The sequence below is a fragment of the Balaenoptera borealis genome (assembly GCF_965194805.1).
Source record: "Balaenoptera borealis genome assembly, chromosome: 2".
NCBI classification, from domain to species: Eukaryota; Metazoa; Chordata; class Mammalia; order Artiodactyla; family Balaenopteridae; genus Balaenoptera; species Balaenoptera borealis.
In genome coordinates, this window is record NC_138867.1 from 131,341,377 (window position 1) to 131,362,540 (window position 21,164).

Genomic DNA, 21,164 nt, shown 5'->3' on the forward strand with positions numbered 1-21,164 from the left:
CAAAATCAGGTCCAAAGTCTATTCTCTCCTGTTCTAACTGAGGAAAAATGGACTTTCCTTTTCTTGGATTTTCATCTTTTGGGTGGGAGTTCTGACCAGGGCAGTGGGCCAACTGGTAATTTCCAGAGCATTCAAGTTCATAGGTCGAACTGTATGCTGGTCCTGAAGGTCCAGACTCCGTCTTATCAGATCTATGTCTTTATGATTTAATCCCTGGAGCCTTGGTTTTTTTTCATCTGTAAAATAAGAGTCAGGGCCACTTCCCAGGGCTGGTATGAGGAGACAGCGAGGTAACCCTGCGAAGCTTCTTCAGAAACTGTAAAGTTCTGTGACTGCTCGGACTGCTGCTTTGCAACCCACACCATTTCCCTGAACACAGCTGCCCTCTTTACAGGTTGCTTCAGCAGAAGCCCCTGTCCAGGAAGGTCTATGGAGCTCCAGTTTACTCTAGACAGGACCAGAATCCAGAGATCCCTGAAAGAAGCCTGGATCCTCTCACTAGAATCCCTGCAAAATGACTCATGTAATTGCTCTGTGTAAGTATCCTTAGCCTTTGTTGTACACCCACACGATTCTGATGTTATAGATTCCTCTGGAATGCAGGGGAAGGGGGAAGGGGGCTCATTTTAAATGCACAGGATTGAAGAGACCACCAATTCCACTTGTAAAGGCAGCAGGGACCACCAAATGTCCAAGTCAAGGCACCTGCCTTCCAGAGCCTTGGGTCTGTCTTTCTGTCATTCCTCCCAGTGTGGGAGGTGGGTAGCTTTTTTCCTTTAAAGCTCCTAGGAGGGATTTCTAGGGTCTTCCCTCAGGAATTAGTTGTAGGAATAATTGGGCCAGTGGAGTGCAGGAGATATATCCAGCACAGACCTTGCGCTCCCAGAAAAAGTGACCTAGATCAAGCAGCGGGTGGATGGAGGACTACTGTGGGGACCCCCTGCCACCTACTGACTTGCAGCTGAACCCACGTTCCCAGTCGCATCTGCCAGGCTGGGGGCTGGGGGAGCGGGGGCAGAGAGAGCTGAGGAAGGCGGGGGAGGGCGAAGGGGACCGCAGGGCTGTCCCTTTCGGGCGAGCAAGCTCCAGGTATCACACCCCCTCACCCGCCCACCCAGCCAGCCATCGGCACACCCAGCAAGGAGACTAAGGTGAGGATGAGGAGGCAGGGGGTGATGGGGAGAGGAGGTCAGCTGGGGAGCCTCGGGAACTGGCTCGCTGGTGGGTACTGGCGTAGAGCTGGCTGCCTGTGAGAGCGTGAGGGGGAGAGCGAGAGAGCAAGGGAGGGAGAGAGAGGCAGGCTGCGAGGAGAGGAGAGGAGAGCAGAGGAGAGGGGGAGCAGCGCTCAGCTCGCAGGAGGACAGGCTTCTCTTTTCCGTGCTCAGTTAATCTGGCTGTCAGTTGGTGTTAACGCTGCAGTTTAAGCGCTCGGATTCCAAGGGAAACAGACAAACCTCGCAGAAGGCAGGCAGGAAGCAAGCGAGGAAGGAAGGAACGGCAGGAGGAAAAGAACAGGCAGAAGAGAGAGAGGAATAAAGGGAAGGGGGGAAACACCAAATCTATGATTGGACCTGGGCTTCTTTTTCGCCAATGCAAAAAGGAATATGCAGCACATTTTTGCCTTCTTCTGCACCGGTTTCCTAGGCGCGGTAGTAGGTGCCAATTTCCCCAACAATATCCAGATCGGTGAGTGAGAGGGGCAGCCTCGGGAGGGACTTTCTGGGTCTGGCCAGTTTTTTGAGGGGGGGAGGGGGGTCTGTGTCCCCTCCCCCTCCCCAGCCCCACTACGGGCTGTCGTGCTTGACTATCTATGCAAAGCTGTCCGGTGATGTGAAGACTTGGACCGCTGGCATGGGGAGGGGTCTCCTCTGGATGGGATGCGGGGCAGAGAAGGGAAGTGTGCTCACACACACACACACACACACACACACACACACACAGGCAGACACAGGTCCTCACACACCACTCACACTCTAGGCATGAGCATGTGAAATGGAGGAACCACTGCTTTGGAGGAAAAAAAATCAGGCTGTAACAAGTAAAGGGGTGTTGAAGGAGTTAACTACGTGGCTTGGTAGATGGTGCCCGATTTCACCTGTTTGTATAAATATGTGTGGTGTGTGTGATTATGGATTAAATATGTACATATATATTTGAGAGAGGTGGGGATTTCTCACCTGGGGGAGGGGAAAGAGACCCTCTAAAAGAAGGAGTGAAGGATGCTGGGTTTATTGCAGCCACTAAAATAATGCTAAAAAGGCCCCCCACTCTAGGTGAAGGGGGCTCTCTCTCCTGCTCTGGACTCTTCTAGCTGCCTTCTGTCTGCTGTCTGCCATGCTGGGCTGGTGGTCCCCACTCCTCCGATTCTGGAACTTCCTAGCCTGCCTTTTTTCCTACTCCTTCAATCGCCCACTCCTCTTAGATTTCTCCATCCACAGATACGGTCTACCTTTTACACACACACAAACACACACATCCCCATGTTCCTCTCCCCTCCTCTTAGCTTTCCCCATCACTGAGCTCCAGCCTCTCAACTTGGAGGCAGGTTTCAACACGCTGCATGCTTTTTTGTTCCCCATTTCCCATTCCTGGTTGTCACGCTCCTCAAAGGACCCTCACCCTCCCTGTATTTATGGGGGCAGCCGATAGCTATTGCTCCTCCTAATAACAACGGGTGAAAGCGAAACAAACAGAAGCAGTAACACCAGTAACAACGTGTGTCCACAAGGGCTCAGGGATTCAGTATGACCAGCATCTCAGGGCTGTTTATGTCCCGGAATCCAGCAAGCTGCTTTGCTTGCAGGCATCTTGGTGGGTCTGGGTTCTGATTTCTCTCCCCTGACACGGACATTGCTCCACTAGGGAAAGTTCCCGTTCCTAGGAGTTTGTGTCTCTTGTGTGCGTGTGTTTGTGGGGCGATGTGGTGCAGGTGGTCTTTTGTTGGGCACATATGTGCTGCAGTATCAGTCTCTTTTGGCCTCTCCAGTGTGCTGGTTCTGAAGGTAGTTAGAACAGCCATGGAGTAACTTGCTTTGTTTCCTGACACCTGTTAAGCTACATTCTGAAGTGTGTCTGTATATGTGTGTTACTGCCTTAGACGCAAAACAAAACTTCCTGCCTCTGGAGACGCTTCTCTTGCAGCCCAGCCTATAGCCGCCTACCTCCCCACCCCCACCCGCTCTCTTTCATTCATTGCAGGGGAGGAGGAAGCCAGGGAAGTGTTTGGGGTGTGGTCATCTGGGGGGGAGGGGGGAGCATCAGAATCAAGAAGAATTTTTTTGTTTTTGTCCTTTAAAATGGAGGCATATGACCATGTATAAATCACTTGCTCTTACGTGTGGCTCTTCTTTACGTTGGTGCTTATGTATTGCCCATACTTTGCTGATTGGAAATACTTAAGATATGAGGACTTGCTTTCTCCAAGTGTATTTGTGTATATTGCCGTGGATATATAAATGCACAGGGTGTTTTGTGTATACGTAGAGATGCTTGCTTATGTATCTCTGCAGATTTTTCATCATATTTTGCCCCAACTTGCTTGTTCAACTGATTGAACCATTGTTTTTGTTTTCACATAAAAGGTTGAAACGTTAAATTGTAGAACACATGCTGAAAATATCACTGCCACCAGATAGTACTTGATTCTACTTGTACTGCCTCTAACAAAAGCCTTACGATTCATTTACTGGTTGTTAAAAACAAACACATATCTACTGTATAAGAAGTTAAAAGTGTATCACATTGGGATTGGGATTCCTAAGGAATCTGAGATAAACTTCTATGTAAACATTCATTATAGTTCAGTCTCTGGAAACTGCTGACTTTACTTCACAGATATATATTTTAATTTATTTACGTGTCCACAGTAAATACAAAGGTAAGGTGTGTACTCTTGTTTCTTAAACAGGAGCCCCGCCAGGCCCCTTTGTTCTGCTTTTTACTAGAATAGAATGTTTGCATCCTCTGGACATCCTTAAGCCCCCAGAGCTTTGAAGCCCAAGGTTCTCCCAGGCAAATACACACGATGGCAATCCCTTATGTAACAAGTCATTCCTGGAATCATGAGTGGTGAAAGAAGCAGCAAAACACTGTTTGCAGAAAATCAGTTTTCAGAGGAACTGAATTAACCTTAGAGGATTGTCAAACAGGTCTTGCTAGGTCAAAGACTACAAGGGTCAAAGTCAAAGCAAACGGTTATAGTGCTGGAGAAGCTCATAGGCTCCCAGAGCTAGAGTTTACTCTGTAACATGTATTAGCACTACTTCCTGTAAGGCTCTATGATGAGAAACGGGTCCGATATAGGAAAAATTAGGCACGGCTAGGGTTTAAGTACATGCAAGAGCATAGGCTGCCTAAGAGGTTTGCACGAGAAAGAAGGACGAAAAACTCCACAATGCTCCTGTTTTCTCTGACCTGAACTGAGTTGAGGGGTGAACAATCAAATATTTGGGCAGTGACAGATGTTAGAGTCCTTGTCACATAAAAGCTCATCTGTGGAAGTTGAAGCCTCAGGTTGCAGTTGAGTCTATGTGAATTCTGATCCCCACTACTAAAGGCAACACCTAGTGAGTATGGACTGGGGAGAAGAAAAGGGCCCATCTGGGGTGGGCTGTTGCGGAATCAAACCGGTCTCTAGCCCAGATACCATGTTGCATTTTCTCTCCTCACAGGGGGATTATTTCCAAACCAGCAGTCACAGGAACATGCCGCTTTTAGATTTGCTTTGTCGCAACTCACAGAGCCCCCAAAGCTGCTCCCCCAGATTGATATTGTGAACATCAGTGACAGCTTTGAGATGACCTATAGATGTAAGTAATTGCTTCTATTTCTGAGATTTCTTTCTGCGATCGACCAATGAAGGGAGGGCCTGTATGTAGGTGGCGATGTTGCAAAAAATGACGAGCTGTCATCCGTATTCGTAAGAGAAAGCCCGACAAGAAAAATTTCCAGGGCCTTTTGAGTGATTCCATCAGTTGGTATGTTAGATCCTGCAGCGTTTCATAGAATGGGTTTGCTTTTTCACTGCCAGATAACTTTCAATGCCAGCACGATGAGGACTAGGGTTGACTGCATCTCCCCTACCTCGCAGAGGTTTTCTGGTTCCGTTGAGAGTTTCACACTTAGGAAACTTCTGAGAGGCGTAGAATGAAAGGTTCTGACTTGGGGAATGTGGTTTAAAGTGCTTACGCCTTTCCTGTGCACAGTTAAAAGGAGAAAACGTCTCTATAGCTTGATAAGGAAGGATACCTGAGAAGGTGTCTATTTGGTTTCCCATTTTTAGAAATGACCAATAATTATTTTAAAAAGTTTATGCCTTGATTATTTCCAAAATACTTTGAAGTGACGGATGGCTTACACGGTTTTTAGGATGGCCTTTGAGCACAAAACAGAACAGAGGTGACCCCAAGAAGGAGAAAGGAGAGGCCAATTTCTGCCATCTGAACTGAATGCATTATAAAATGCGGGCAACAAACACCATTCTGAGTTTTTCTGACAACTAAGGCTGAAAAGGAAACCTGTGTGGTGGCATGATTGCCATTTTAAGACAGGTGAAAGCATAAAATTTAATCAGTAGAGACATTTTCCCTCCAGGGATTAAGCTCAAGTAGGAATTGATGGCATGGAAGTGTGAGCTGAATGGGCAAGAACAACTCGAAAGTGGATTAAATTGGCACTGTAGGCTCTGGGTGCCACTGTGGCCTTGGTGGCTTCTGCTGAGCTGTGGATGGCAGAAGGCATGCACCATATTTCCTTCACTGCTTTCCCACATTCCCCTCCCGGTGAGCTCTCAATGATTTGAATTGAACACACTCAAACTGAGAATTCAGCATTCTCCCTATCCCTAAGACCACTCATAAGATAATGTATATGCAAATTCCAAGAATTATAATTATTCCAATTACTCAGCCATAAAAAAGAATGAAATAATGCCATTTGCAACGAGATGGATGGACATAGAGCTTATCATACTAAGTGAAATAAATCAGAGAAAGACAAATATCATATGATATCACATATGTGGAATCTAAAAAAATGATACAAATGATCTTATTTACAAAACAGAAACAGATTCACAGACACGGAAAACAAACTTATTGTTACCAAAGGGGAAAAGTGGGGAGGGGGATAAATTAGGAGTTTGGGATTAACAGATACACACTGCTATATATATAATGGATAAACAACAAGGACCTACTTTATAGCACAGGGAACTATATTCAGTATCATGTAACAACCTATAATGGAAAAGAATCTGAAAAAGAATATATATATATGTATATGTATATATATATGTGTGTGTGTGTGTGTGTGTATATATATATATATATATATATATGACTGAATCACTTTGCTGTACACCTGAAACATTGTAAAGCAACTATACTTCAATAAAAAAAAGAATTATAATTATTTCAGATTCCATTTACTGAGGACTTACTGTGTGTCAAGAACTATGATAAGTATTTTATGGACAATTATAGTAACATTCATTACCGTTTACTGAACATCCACTGTGGCCCTGCAACGCACTAATTGCTTTTCATGTGTTAGTTTGTTTAATCCTCACAGGAGCCCTGCAGTGCTCTATATTATCTTCCTTTTAGAGAAGAGGAAACTAAGGCTGCAACAGGTTATATAACTTGCCCAGGGTCACCCAAGAAGTAAATGGTGGTCTTGTGACCCCAAGGTACATGTTTCTGGGCACTGCGATAGATACATAGATCCCACGGTAACTTGATCAATTTCACTGAGATTACCCAAGAAACAAAAGGGAATTTTCAGAGTTTTATAAGGCAGTGGCCTGATAAAGCACCTAGGCAGAAAACCTTATAATGCTTCAAACTGTAGCCATGATTTTGCACAGGAGTGACCCACTGAATAAATAAAACAGCAATTCTGCATTCTGGTAATGCTGAGGTTGAAAATCTTGTCAACTGTGTTACTCACAACACTTAAAAGTGAGCTGAAGTTTAACTGCTGAATTGTAGTTCTGTGAAACCATCTCCCTGGAAAGCTAAAATAATATTGAGTAGGCATTTGGTTATTAGATAACTTCCCATTTCTTTCAATATGGCTTAAAGGAGAATTTTTAAAGAGAGGATTTAGGTGTGGGCATCAATGTATCTAAAAACCACCAGAGATTACGCATAACCTATTGCAGGCATGTGCATATTTTAATTTATTCCCTGGGTAGAGGCTCCACAGCTTTTGTCACCCTCTCAAAGGGATCCATTACTCTAGAAGGATTATTTGCTTAGGGAATCTAGAAGAATAAATGGCTGGCATGTGTATTCACTCATACTGCTGAGAACTGACTACAACAGAGCTTGGTGGAAAGAGATGTTAACTGCTATTCTAGTGTCGAGATGTTGACTGACAGGACAAAATAATAAAAGACAAAAATTGGAGGAAATGTTCTAAGGCAAAAGGTTGTGTTTCTGTACCGTTATCTTAACAACCTAAGACTTGATCTCTAATAGGGTTGTTGGCCGTTTATTGGGAGGATTGAAATGTGATACACACAATGTCATCCACTGTGGTTAATGAACCGGAAGTGAGTGGATATGGGTTCTTGAACTTGATTCCTGCCATATACCAGTGTACAGTTTTCTATGAATTTGGTCATTCTTTTTTTTTTCCCCCCCCAAACTGTTCCTGTCTTTATTTATTTATTTTTTTAACATCTTTATTGGAGTATAATTGCTTTACAATGGTGTGTTAGTTTCTGCTTTATAACTAGGTGAATCAGCTATACATATACATATATCCCCATATCTCTTCCCTCTTGCGTCTCCCTCCCTCCCACCCTCCCTATCCCACCCTTCTAGGTGGTCACAAAGCACTGAGCTGATCTCCCTGTGCTATGCGGCTGCTTCCCACTAGCTATCGGTTTTACATTTGGTAGTGTCTATATGTCCATGCCACTCTCTCACTTTGTCCCAGCTTACCCTTCCTCCTCCCGGTGTCCTCAAGTCCATTCTCTAGTAGGTCTGCGTCTTTATTCCCGTCCTACCCCTAGGTTCTTCATGACAATTTTTTTTTTTTTAGATTCCATATATATGCGTTAACATACGGTATTTGTTTTTCTCTTTCTGACTTACTTCACTCTGTATGACAGACTCTAGGTCCCTCCACCTCACTACAAATAACTCAATTTCATTTCTTTTTATGGCTGAGTAATATTCCATTGTATATATGTGCCACATCTTCTTTATCCATTCATCTGTCGATGGACACTTAGGTTGCTTCCATGTCCTGGCTATCGTAAATAGAGCTGCAAGAATTTGGTCATTCTTTAAACATTTCTTCAATGCTATGAACTGATATGGTCATTGGAAAAACAGAGATGATAAAAGGTCCTTGCTCTTAAATGGCTTACAGTCCAATGGGGACTCTGCTGTGTGTCCGAGAACTGAGAGGGTACTGAGCTATTGGGGTGGCTATGGTGGCAATGTAATTTCCAGCCTGCCTGGAAGATTCTTTGTTAACTTTCATCTGAGACTAGTGAACCCTTTGGGGCTGTGTTCACTGTGATCCATTGGTCTGGGAAAATTGACATCTGTTCCAATTTGGATTGAGTAAAAAAATGTCGAAGGGAGCAGAGAGGTTTTAGGTATGATGCCTTAACTAATCATTTATTGAAAATTAAGGAAGCATCTTATTGAGATTTAATTTCATGTGCCTTTTTGAAATCTGGACTAGTAGTTAACCTTAAATTAACTCTCCCAGTCTTACCTCCAGAAAATAAGCAAATCTTTATTTTTTCATCATTTTCCTGTCATTTGTTTTTTTCCTATACATTTTGCTATTCATGATCCCTCCACCAGAGGGTGGAGAAGGGAAAGGAGAGGAAGTGTAACAGGAACTATTCCTGCTAGATGTATTGGCAACAGGGGACATTAAAAAGGCAGAGTGGTCCTTAGAGGGTAGGGAACGCAGGGGAGAGTATCGCTAATACCTCCAGCCAAGATGAGAGTTCTGTGTCTTCTTTGCATTCCACCTTTGCTTCTTTCCTTTTCCGCCATCATTAAGGGATAAAGTCATTGAATCAGCAACGCAAATGCTTTAGGATCTCCTCTGAGTATACTTCCAAGCCCACAAGGGCAGGAGTTGAAGAGTCTGTCCACAGAGATGGTAGTTACTGACTAGCTGTTCAGCTTATCTTGGTGTCTTTATGGAAGTATGAATAAAGGGACAGATGAAATACTAATTGGGGTTCCTATTAGATTTCGGAGGAGCACTGTTGCAACTTAATCCTTACTTTTCATTTAGTCATCCATTTATTTGTTCAGCGAATACATGCTGAATTTCCACTGTTTGCCCAGCACAGTGCCAGGTGCTAGGAATATAATGGCCGACAAAGAAGAGACAGCTTCTTTCCTTGTGGGAGTTACAGTTTAGCCTGGAGATCCTCAAACTTCAGCGCACAGAAAATTCACCCAGGGAGCTTGCTTAAAGCAAGACTCAGGGGCAGACTCTAGACTTCCTGAATCAGAATATTCAAGAGCTGGCCCTGGGGAGATTTGGCAGCAGTTAATATGGGCATCCCACTTGAAGAAGCTCTTTAAAAACCTTGCATTCCTTTAGCAAGCATTTTTTTGAGCCCTTAACCAAGCCCAGGCGTGGTGCTAAGCACTAGAAATGTAGACAAAAGTAAGACATGTTCCCACCCTGGAGGACTTTATCCCTAGTGAAACCAACCGTCCTATGAAGAGAAGTTAAAAATGTAATGTTTTAAGTGTTACAGCAGTCACTTGCAGGGAGTGTTAGAGATGCTTTGAAAAGTGGGGTTGGCCTCTCAGAGGGTGGTGGTTGATTTGAGTCTCACTGATAAATGGAAGCTTTCTAGGAGGTCAAGGTGAGGGGGCCAGAAAGAAATGAGGCAAGTGTGTTCCAGGCAGAGGGAACAGCGTGTGCAAAAGAAAAGAGAACGCTTTACCTAGTTCTTCCCCTGCTCTGACCTCCTGTGTCACTCCATGCTGGGCCTCTCATTTGCCAGTTGTCAAATGCTGCGGAAGGGGTGACCCAATGGCTATCCCCAAGCCACTTTCAGCACAGTGTTTAAGAAGCATTGAATTGCACGTCGGAGTTTGGGTATCTTAGTTCTCTTTGAAATTTCAAACCATCTGGCAACACTGGACCCTGGGTCTACGTAGCCCCAGTTGGCTAGGATGGGAGTATCCCACCTGGATGGCTTCTCTCTCGAGCAGCCCATTTCTCTCCTTTTCTCCACCTGCCTGGAAGCATTGAGCTTTTAAGCCCCAGGTGATTTGCTCTGCAATGCTGCCTGTGTTGTGTGTTTATAGGTCAACCCTACCACCAGAATGTGAATCGCTGTTCAGAAAGACCATGTTTAGCTGTTGTTTGGTGTTGCTGAGAACACCTGGCACAGGGCTATTCCCTTAACACAAATGAACAAATGTTTCCAGGAATCAGAGAGTCACACAGCATAGATGCTGGGAACTTAAATAACAATCAGATGGAGTGCAGTGTGCCTATTTCCAGTGGGTCTCCCTCTGTTGTGGACCTACTTAGGAAGCCCAAGGGCGTTCTAACAAGACGTTAGGTGCTGGCAACAGACACGTGGCCTCTTAGCTTTCGCCTGAGCATCCCTCATCATTTTCTGAACTGCAAACTAACAGTCCAGAGACTTGTTCGCCTGACCTGCATGATGCTTTTCAAAATTTGGGATAAAAATCCAAACTTCCGGCTTCTTTGAAAAAACTTAGGGCATCAGGCAACTCTGGACCCACATTCCTGCTCCGCTTCTACTGTCTAGAGAAATGCTGACCGATTTAAGTATAAACTATAATCTCTCAAGTTTACCGAAGTCCTGACCGCTCCTTATCAGACATGTGGCCAGTATAACAAATTATGTTACTTGGCCTGGCCTGTAAGTAGGCCAATGTGCTCACACCTGATTTATATACTTCAGCATCTGCCGTTTTATTATTTTATTTTCATAATATCTGTCCCTCACCCTGCAATAAACAGTAGAGGCCACAAAAGATATGTAACTCCTGCTCTCGAGAAACTGGTCTAGGGAATTCCCTGGAGGTCCAGTGGTTAGGACTCCGAGCTTCCACTGCAGGGGGCACGGGTTCAATCCCTGGTCTGAAAACTAAGATCCTGCAAGCCATGTGGCACAGCGAAAAAAAAAAAAAAAATTGATCTATATGTACTAATGAAACTGTTGGGAGGATAAACAAGGATTATTCTGAAGACCTACCATATGCCACACACTTCACACATGTTGTCTTATTTATACTTTATAATAATCTTGAGAGGTTACTATCTCCATTTTATAGATGGCACTACTGAGAGTGAGAATGATTAAGTGTCTTCTCCACATTACCCAGTGAAGAAGAGCCTAAACTAATATGTGAAGCCAGCTTTGCAAACTCCAAAATTCAGTGAGCTTTCACCCTTTTGAGACAGAGGAATATTATGGACACAAACAAAGTGAAACAGCAGGAAAAGAGCCCAACACAAGAAGTGCCAAAAGAAGTGAAGTTTATGATTCAGGATTAAGTTCTAAGACTTCCAAGGCAGAGGCAGATGGCTGTAGATAAGGAATACTTCTTGCAGGAGGTGGAACTGGAGCAGGTATTGAAGGGTGGAGCAGATTTGGGGCGTGTCATGAGAGGAAGGTTTTTGAGTGGGTAGAGTCACAATATTTCTCCTCCCCTCATCTCTACCACTACGGCATATATTTATTTTTGCCAGGTGGAGAGTTCAGACTTTATCTCTTGCATCCATGCTGAGCTCCCGGTTACATGGCAGATGTCTGCATTTCTCTGGTTGATGTTACAGTGTGATTGTGGTTTCTCCACTTTCACCTCTGCCCTCACTTGGAGACACACAGGCCCCAACATTGTCTGTGCTTGACTCTTGGTTCTTATGATAATATTGATGATCATCAGTTTTTTGATGCAGAAGAGTGTGAACATTGCTTCCTGAGATTAGTTTGAACACTTCTGCTGAGATGGGTGAGATTACTATTCTTTTAGATGCTCAAGATAAAGTAGTCATATAGGACATTTGGGAAAAAGTTAAGATTCATTTATGTGTTCATGCGTTCCTTCAAAGCACTTTTACTATTGCCCCCTATGGAGCATATGTACCATTACAGCCCCCTCTCATACCCTTGCAGACAGCATTAATTGATTACAGAATTCTTTTCCACTGAATCTAGACATGGCCTTAAATTCCCTCTCACCAGAACATTCCAGGCAGTGGCTACAAATTGGTCAGAGTTGCAGTTGATACACGAGATAAAATCCATTTGCCATTACAAGGCATTACACTAGGAATTGGGGGAAATAAAATGCATTAGTCATTGATTCTCCCCTTAAGGGCTCAGGTTCTTACAGAGAAAATAGGCATGCACAAAAAACTGATATAATGGAGAGGTTCTCTGCACTCCCCTTCTCTCACTCACACACACATTGAGAGAAGGGAAGGAAAACTTCCAGTTGGAAGAATCAGACCAGGTAGGTAGAAGGGCAGGTGGAATGTAGATGGGATGATAGGAAGATACACACATGTGCATGCACACACACATACACACACACACACACACACACACACACACACGCACACACCAAGTCTGACCAGGGAAAAGTATATTGGATTGAGATTTGAAGACGTGGATTCAAGTGCTGGACTATTTACTATTTTCTTGAGTCATTCACGTGTGACTTCAGAGTTCCACTCCCATGCTTATTTGTACGATGAAGCTCCTATGACCTCTAAGAGTCCTTCTAGGGCTGTATTTCAATGATGAGAGTGCATGGAAAACTCCAGGAATAAACAATTAAGAGAAGAAGCTTTTGTACCAGCCTTTGGTTGGACAGAGGCTCACTGAACAAATTGAGACTCTGAGAAAAGCTCTGAACCCTGCCCACCGAGTTGCACAGCCAAGCTACATTTGCATGCAGATACAGGGGTATTAAGCCAACCATGGGCCTCAGGTGCATTCATTCAATATTCAACCAGTATTTGTGGAGTGCTTACTATTGTGAACAAAAACAGAAAGCAGCCCTGTGCTCATGGAGCTTACCGGCTAGTAAGGGATGCAGCTATTAGTCAAATAATCATACCAATGAGTGCATCATTATAGATCAGGATAAAGATGTGAAAGAAAGGGCCATGATTCAATGAAAGCATATTACAAAGGAACCATCTTTGGGCAGAGAGGTGAATAGGTGTTTGTTTGAGCTGAGAACTGAAGGCTTTGGGTGATGTGGTGTCGGGAACAGGAGGAATATTCTAGAAGCCTTCTGGGCAGAGGGCTGGTGGGGGGGGTAAGGGGTGCAGGAGTATGGGGCTGGGGACGGTGGCAAGGGCCAGGCCTGGTGGGTCCTGTTATGGAATTTGATCTTTAGCCCAAGAGCTGTGGGAAACCCACTGAAGGGTTCTAAGCAGAGAAGTGCCATGTTCAGATGTCTGTTTCTCACCGGGAATCAGAGGCTCAAGAACACTTTGCCGCTTTCAGGTTCCCTGGAGACTTTTTGCTAATGTCTTTGTTCCTTTACTCCCGTGTCCAGTTTGGGACGGAGTCTGGCAAAGGAAAGGGGACAGACGCTGGGGGCAAGGGGAAACTCTTGGCTGGCCGTAGGGGTCATATGCTGTATGTGGCTCTGTGGTGTATCTGTGGATGTGCTCTCGGAGGCGAAGCTGATCCAGCAGAGGGCCAAGAAATTTGGTGAGTACGTGTGCGGAGGCAGAGAATCATCTAGAACTCCACTTAATTTATCAGACGGGAAGGCTACACTACACTGAATCCTGGCCTCCATTCAAACCAGGCAACTCAATGGTCCTCAAATTCACACTGCTGTTTCCTCCACCTACACACTACGCCTCCCATATTTCCTTATCGAAATTCTGTCCCTCTGGTCTGTCCTAGCTCTTGCATCATCTTCTCTCCTAATCCTCCCTTGTCCCAGCCCCCCACATTCACACTCTCCTCTGTCCCGTAGCCCTCTGTATCTTCCCTGTAGCAGCTGTCACACTTAGCCCTGGGTTTTAGGTGCCTGGACCCTTATTTTACCTGCCCCACTGGACTAAGCAACTTGGGGGCAGTGACCTTGTTTTCTTTAGCTTCCCATCACGGTCTCCACCAGAGAATAGTGTGTGGTGGTGCTAGTGAAATGAATGAATGAATTAATGAGTGAATGAATGAATGCAGAGCTGTATATTATGTAACATCAACGGCAGGGACGAAAATAAGCCTGCATTACTGCTGTTTATGGGGTAGTATTTGGATATTATGAATTCTGAGAGTTCCAGCAGGCTGTGTTGTAAATTCCCGTGGAAGACGATTATAATAACTGTAGCTGGAAAGTGATGGAGGTGAAAACCAGTTATAAGTCCAATCAAAAGCTCATTCCAAAAAAAAAAAAAAAAAAAAAAAAAAAAGCTCATTCCAGCTCCTTCTAGACGATTGTTGTCAGTCAGGGTCCAAAATAAGGTAGAAGGCTCCATTTTCTAAATAAAGGATTTCCGGTTCAAGGCCTGGCTCTGCCATGCAGGGCTTGCATGGCTTGGGCAAGTCAATTCTCTTTTTTGAACCACAGTTTCTTTCAAAGGAAGGTAAGAATTGTACCACTGATATGTGGTTATTGTGAGAAGGAGTAAATGATTGCTAATTTCAAATCAACTTTCCACTCAATAAAATGGCATCAAGTAGATAATTTTATTCTCCCCTTTTCACAGATGAGGAAGCTGAGCTCTCAGGGGAGTGAGGGGGCAATGGCTTGGGTTTCTGGTTCCATCCCTAGACATGTGCGGGCTGGGAGGGCTTTCTTCATTTCACTGTCTGCGGTGTCTGCCTACTCCCTTGTGGATGCTATAGCTCCCCTCCTGTGGCAGCAGCCCTCCTCCCCCGGTGCCAGTAGCCCTCCTCCCCCGGTGTCAGTGCCTGCTTCTTGTGTAACACAGCCCTGTGCCCTTTCAAGGGACCTGTGCTGCTGCGTGCCAGCTGCAGTCAAGGTGTGCAGTGTACAGAGGTTACTGGAAATCTCTTTCTATCCCCGACCACTCCCATGACTTTGGTGTATCACAGCTTGCTGTTCCGAGGGCACAGGGAAGCCCAAGGTCACGGGAGGTCCAGATCCCAGGGAATGCAGGCAAACTCGGGGTTAAGGAGGCAGCTGGAGGCTAATGTCATTACATGGAATCTCTAGGATGGAAATGAACTTTTTGAGACTAGCTTTTATTTCATGTACAAAAGTAGTATGTGTATTATAGAAAGCCATGTGGACACAAACACCAAACAAAATAAAAGTTGTGTAATTATAATATTAAAGATAAACTCCCCATCTTTTTTCTGAATATATCAATTTAAAAATTAAGAGTATATTTATATTACTGGCTAAGAACATGATTTTTTTACTCAGTGTAACACGTGTTACTTTGAACATCCCATATTCATCTTAATGTCTTCTTAAAAGCTCAGTGTACACACATACCCTAACTTACTTCATCTATTGCCTGTTATTGGATATCTAGTTTATTTCCAAATGCTTTTTCCTAAAAATAATGTTATGATAATCATCCCAATAAAAGTTTAGTCATTTGTATATATCATTCTGATTTTAAGAGCATTAGAGACCAGTGGGGACAATTTCCAATGAGATTTAATAGAAAGGCATATACAGGAATTGAAATAAGTTGCTCAGTGCCAGCTTTGACATTGACTTGTAATGACCTTGAGAAATCTTTTGTCCAGTTTAGTTTCCAGATGTATAATATGGGGTGATAATACCATATTCTCAGGGTAATTAGAATAGGCAAATGCCACTACTTACATGAAAGAGCTTTAAAAATTCAGAAGTGCTAAGCAAATGCAGGGTAATATAATTTACTAGGTGTTTTGTCTATTAATACAGTGTTTTTGGCTCAAGAAATTACTGCTTATAGGGACAAGGGGGCAACCCCATTTGGGCAGTGAGTAGTCAGGACTCTTTTGGTGACAAGTGATAGAAAACTAACTGGATAGTTTTGATTTCAGGTACAGCTAGATTCAGGGGCTTGAATGATATCATCAGGCTGCAGATAGATCCTCTAGATTTTGGGGCTTAGCTTTTCTCTAAATTGGCTTTATACTCATGTGTCAGATCCCGGCACAGCCAGACTACACCTGCCCATCTCAAAGTCCAATGGAAAGGGAACTTCTCTTTTGCCCTCAGTTCCCCAAAAGTCCTCGGTCTGATGTCACTGAATAAAAATCAGGACACATGCTCATTTCTGAACATGACACAGTGGCCTGCATATTATCCTCTTTAGGTCATTCTATGCCTAGTCATACGGTCATTGTTAGAGCTTGGGGCAGTGAGAAGTACCAAATGGATTGTTGGTTTCATTCAGTCTATCCAAACTACGTGGACATGGGGGAGCAATAATTCCTCCAAAGGAAATCAGGATGCTATTACCAAAACAATGGACATTAGATGCTCAGTAGGCAAAAAAAAAAAACACAGATGTCCTCCCACACACAACAATTCAGAAGGGAAAATTCAGAGAGGCTGGAGCTAGACCAAGGGTCAACATGCTAAGGCAGAGAAGAGCCACCAATGAGAGAAGAGCATACAAGGGATGCTGGTGGATAAGGCAAGATCAGAGGTCAGTGCAGGCAAAAGGTTTGAAATCCAGGCAGACTCATGAGTCAGTCAAAGCTATGAGGAGTCTTTGCTAATCCCCGCTCAGCCAGGAGCAAACCCATGATCATGGAACAGTTTTAGGAAGTGTTGTCCACCCACATGGGTGTAGCTGAGGGTGGCCCTTCTGACCACTCTTTGACAGAATGTTGGGGCTGTCAGCCCTAAGATATCTGGTGATCTTGAGGCACCTCTACTCTTTCCCAGTGACCAAGACGTTCCCTGCTCTACTCAGACACTCAAGCTATTGTGCACAAACTCTTTTAACAGTCCCAGTTGGAATCTTGGCTGCAATTCTGATGAGCCCACACCACCAGATGGTAGGCTCTTCTAATTGGTTCTATCTCTTCTAGCTTTTGGCAGGAATGAAGCCTTCCCTATGCCTCAAGACGGGGGATAGAGAGAGCCAGGATGAAATGAAAGAGGCTATAACCTCTGTTAAACAGGCAGAGATCTTAAATTAGTTCTTGTCCAAGGAGAACAGAGTGGTATGGTTTTTATCACACTAGGTCATGGATTCACCATGGACTGAAATTCTAAAACTAATGCTGATGAAACACAGGATTGTAATGACTGGAGAGCTGTTTAGCTAGAAAGGTCAACTGGTCTAGGGGAGGGCATTCATTTATTCAACCACTGATATTTATGGAGCATCATGGTAGATTAAATTTTTGGTAATTATTCATCTCTTCCCCAAACTCCTTGGGAAGAGTATATCTCCCTGCTCCACTAATGTTATGTTTGGTCATGTGACTTGCCTTGGCAAATGGGATATTATTAGGCATGTTTCAAGCAGAAGCCATGAGAAGAACATGCCCCAGAGAGCCTGCTGCTCCCAGAAGAATGAGAAATGCAAAAAACCAGAGGTGCTGCAGTCAACCCACAGACTGAAGTCTGAAGCAAAGCCATCTCAGTTGACTGGCAGAACTGTGAACACAATAGTAAATGCTCATTGTTATATACCATTGAATTTGGGGTGGTTTGTTATGTAGCAATAGCTGACCAATACAAGCAACTACTGTATGTTCCACACTTTGCTAGGCCCTGAGGGAACACTGGAGAATGGTAGATATGGTCTTGGTCTCCATGGAGCATATGTTCTATAGGGAGATAGGAAATAAATATGTTTACATTTAAAAAATTGTAATAGAGATTGTTACTATGGTCATAGGAAAATAGGATGTAGTGACAAATCACTATTGTAGAAGAGAACACCTACTTTGGATTAAGTGGTCAAGGAAGACCTCTCCAAGGAGGTGACATGTAAGCTCAAATAGGTAAGTTGGAAAGAAGCCAGACAGGAGTATGATCCCCTGCGTAATGTGAAAAAACAGCCACATGGGCAAGTTAGATTGAGAATCTTGGTCTAGGCAGGGGAGAAGGAGGGGCTCTGAAAAAATTTCTTGCAAATCAGGTCACTCCTAGAGCAGGCTGTCCTAGAGCAGGCTGTCCTAGAGCAGATGCTGGCTTGTCCGCACCATGTTGCATGTGCAAGTCAAGGGTTGACAGAGATGCACGTGCTGCCAAAGGCAAGACAGTCACTGGACGTGGAAGCCACAGAGCATAGCAGAGGAAGAGGGTAAGGCTTCCTAGGGCATTCCTAACAAAGAGGTGATGGCATTGGCTATTCTTCCTGTCCTGGCTCCAGAATAATCAAGAGTTGTTTCTGTTGCTTCTAAGGATGGCAGGAGAGGTGTGTATGTGTGTCTGTCTGTGTGTGTCTGTGTACATATATTCATTCTTTCACAGGGGAAGGAAATGAACTAGACAGCTTCTAGATCCCCTTCCAAGTCTTTGATTATAAAACTTAAGAATTCTGAGATTTAAGTTATGTGTGAAGGAAATGTTAAACCAAAGAACTTCATCTTAGCTCTGTGCCAAACTCCATTTGTTAATTGAGGCGGTTAATTAGGCCAGAGTCTCTCTCTCGAGCAAGCAGGATAAGCTCCAGCCATCCCTAACCTATCTGGTAAAGCACCTGGAGGTGTCAGAGCTCCAAGGAAGGGCAGAGAACATCTAATGCAAGCCCTCCATTTAATCTGCACTCCAGACACTGACAAGCAGGAGTTTGGGGGGATGGGAAGCTCATAAGGGTAAACATGGAGTCTAGAATCTGGGTAGTTCATTAGCTTTGATAAAATTACTTAAGCTGCACTTACTACCTCTTCTTCCTTACTCCAGGATCGTTCTCAATACCTTAAAATATGGTTTCCACCCTAACTATTCTAATGAACCAGTTTCTCTAGGGTTATGATAGGTTTCTCATCAGCAAATATTATGTTCTTATTTCTTGTAGCCTAAGATTCTGAGAGAATCTTCACACCTGTCCGTAAGAACCCTTAGCTTTGTGATGCTATGTTCTCCCCACCATCACCACTGGGGATCTCTGTGACCCTTTCTGCTCCCTTTTTCTACCCTTTCCCCAAGATGATAGCTTCTACATTTGGGGTTGAATATATCAAAAACAGCCACCTTTCCTACTAAACCCTTTGCTTGTCCCTCACTTTATTTCTGTTGAATCACTCCCTCTCAAAATGTCATGTCTGGTTTGATTCCTCAGACTCTGTCAACCTCTCCATCCAATGCTATAATCTGTTGATTTCACCATCACTATGACTCTTGAATCTGTCCCCATTTTTCTTCTTTCTTCACTGGATTATGTCTTTAGCCTTCTGATTAGTCTCTCCATGTTATAATCCACTTGCCACACAGTGGGTAGACCAATTTCTTGAAGACTGTTTCTAATCATGAAACTTCTTTGTCTTAAACAAGTTGTCAATGTCTCCCCATCTTGTTTGAAGTTCAGACTTAGCCCAGAATACGAGTCTCTCAATAATATGGTCTCAGCCTCAAAAAAGTAGTTTTGAGACTTATCTAACCCAACACATTATGTTCCAGCCAAAGCAGTCTACGCAGAGTTGCCATAAACATGCCTTTCAATCTCTCACTGTGTTGCTTTTGTTCATGCTTCTGTTTCTACCTGGAACAGTCCTCACGACCAGTAAATGAATGAAGCATTAATATTTCACTGATGTATTCAATCAACTAGCATTTACTGAGCACCCCTCTTTATTAGACCCTGGGGATGTAGCAGAGAACAAAATCTACCAAGTCCCTGTACTCTCCGGGTCTGTATACTGGTGAACAAATAGATAAATATAATGATTTCAAATCGTTGTTAAATGCTACAAATATAGCTAAGTAGAGTCATGGAACACAAGTTAGGCTAGAGAGCTGCTTAAATGGGTGGTAGGCTTCTCTGAAGAGGCGGTACTTTAACTGAGCCTTGTTATGACCAACAGAACTTTCTGCAGTGATGGAGACATTCCGTATCTGTGCTAATATGGTAGCCACTAGTGACACATGCCTATTGAGCATTTGAAATGTGGCTAGTATGAAGGAGGAACTAAATTTTTAATGTTATTCGATTTTAATTCATTTACATTTAAATAGTCACAGGAGGTTAATGGCTATCATATCACACAGCTTAGATCTGGACTCCGTAACTTTCCAGACAAAAAGAATAGTAAGTGTAAAAGCTTTAAAGTGAAAGTAAGCTTGTGTATTCAAAAAACAAAAGGAAGGCCAGTGGGGCTAAAGCATACTGAGCAAAGACTTAGGCAGGGTATTTTGTAGGCCATGATAAGAAACAGAGGTTGACTTAAAATACAATAAAAATCACTAATGGGGCTTAAGTCTGGGAGTGGGTGATCTGATTTACACTTTTAAACGATTACCATGTTCCTCTGTGGAGAAGGGAAAAGGGGTAAATTGATGTGAAAACAGTGCGTACCAATCAGTTATTGCCGCTTAACAAATCACGTCAAAATTGTAGTGGCTTACACAGAATCTTTGTTTTAAACAATCATAGTCTGCAGATTGACTGCAGATCATCTGTTCTAGGCTGGATCAAGCTGGATGGAGTGTTTAGGTCTGCCCCGTGTGTCTTTGTTTTGGAAGTGAGTGTGAAGGGGTGGCAGCTAAAATAGATCTGGTACTCTCATGGAGGACCACAAGAGCACAACAGGCGAAGCCTTATCATGAAAGCCTCTTATTGTGTTGTGTCTTCTAATATTCCATTGGCTCAAGAAAGGCATGTGAGCAAACATAACACTCATGGGGCAGAGAAATACGCTCTACCTTCTGAGAGGGATTATGAAGCTACATGGCAAAGGGCATAAATGTGTAATTCAATCACAGTAACCCAGTGCACCACAGAAGAAACTCAGGGAGACCCACTAAGAGGCTCCTGCAATAGTGGACATAACAGATGAAGGTGACTTGCACCCACCTAGTGACAGAGGAGATAGAAGGGTTAGCTTTGAAATCTATTTTGAAGGTGGTTAGCAACAGGACTTAGTGATGGATTGAATGCAAAGTATGAGATAAAAAAGCAGACCTACTTTCCAAGGTGCTTCTCAGATATTACCACTGTTCTATGAAACTGTTTCTCATTCTTCCTTTATTCATACCTGATATAACTGATCTCTTCATCCTTTATTT

At 43.7% G+C, this 21,164-nt stretch overlaps 1 protein-coding gene and 1 long non-coding RNA gene across 5 annotated transcripts in view; both read left to right on the plus strand.

The window, feature by feature from the left end:
• The window catches only part of LOC309622898, an 843,724-nt gene that overhangs the window by 411,250 nt on the left and 411,310 nt on the right, over window positions 1-21,164 (plus strand). The gene's annotated exons all lie outside the window — the stretch shown is intronic.
• GRIA1 (glutamate ionotropic receptor AMPA type subunit 1) overlaps window positions 1,027-21,164 on the plus strand; it is a 315,761-nt gene continuing 295,623 nt past the window's right edge. For 2 of the 4 annotated variants that reach the window (XR_014241162.1, XM_082379061.1), the window contains exons 1-2: window positions 1,030-1,686; window positions 4,671-4,808. Coding sequence is in view for 3 of the 4 variants with exons in the window: in XM_082379061.1 (XP_082235187.1) it covers window positions 1,605-1,686; window positions 4,671-4,808 (220 nt within the window). In the remaining variant the exon portion in view is untranslated. Of the gene's footprint in view, window positions 1,687-4,670; window positions 4,809-21,164 lie in introns of all 4 variants that reach the window. The other 2 variants (XM_082379063.1, XM_082379062.1) reach the window with 2 other exon arrangements.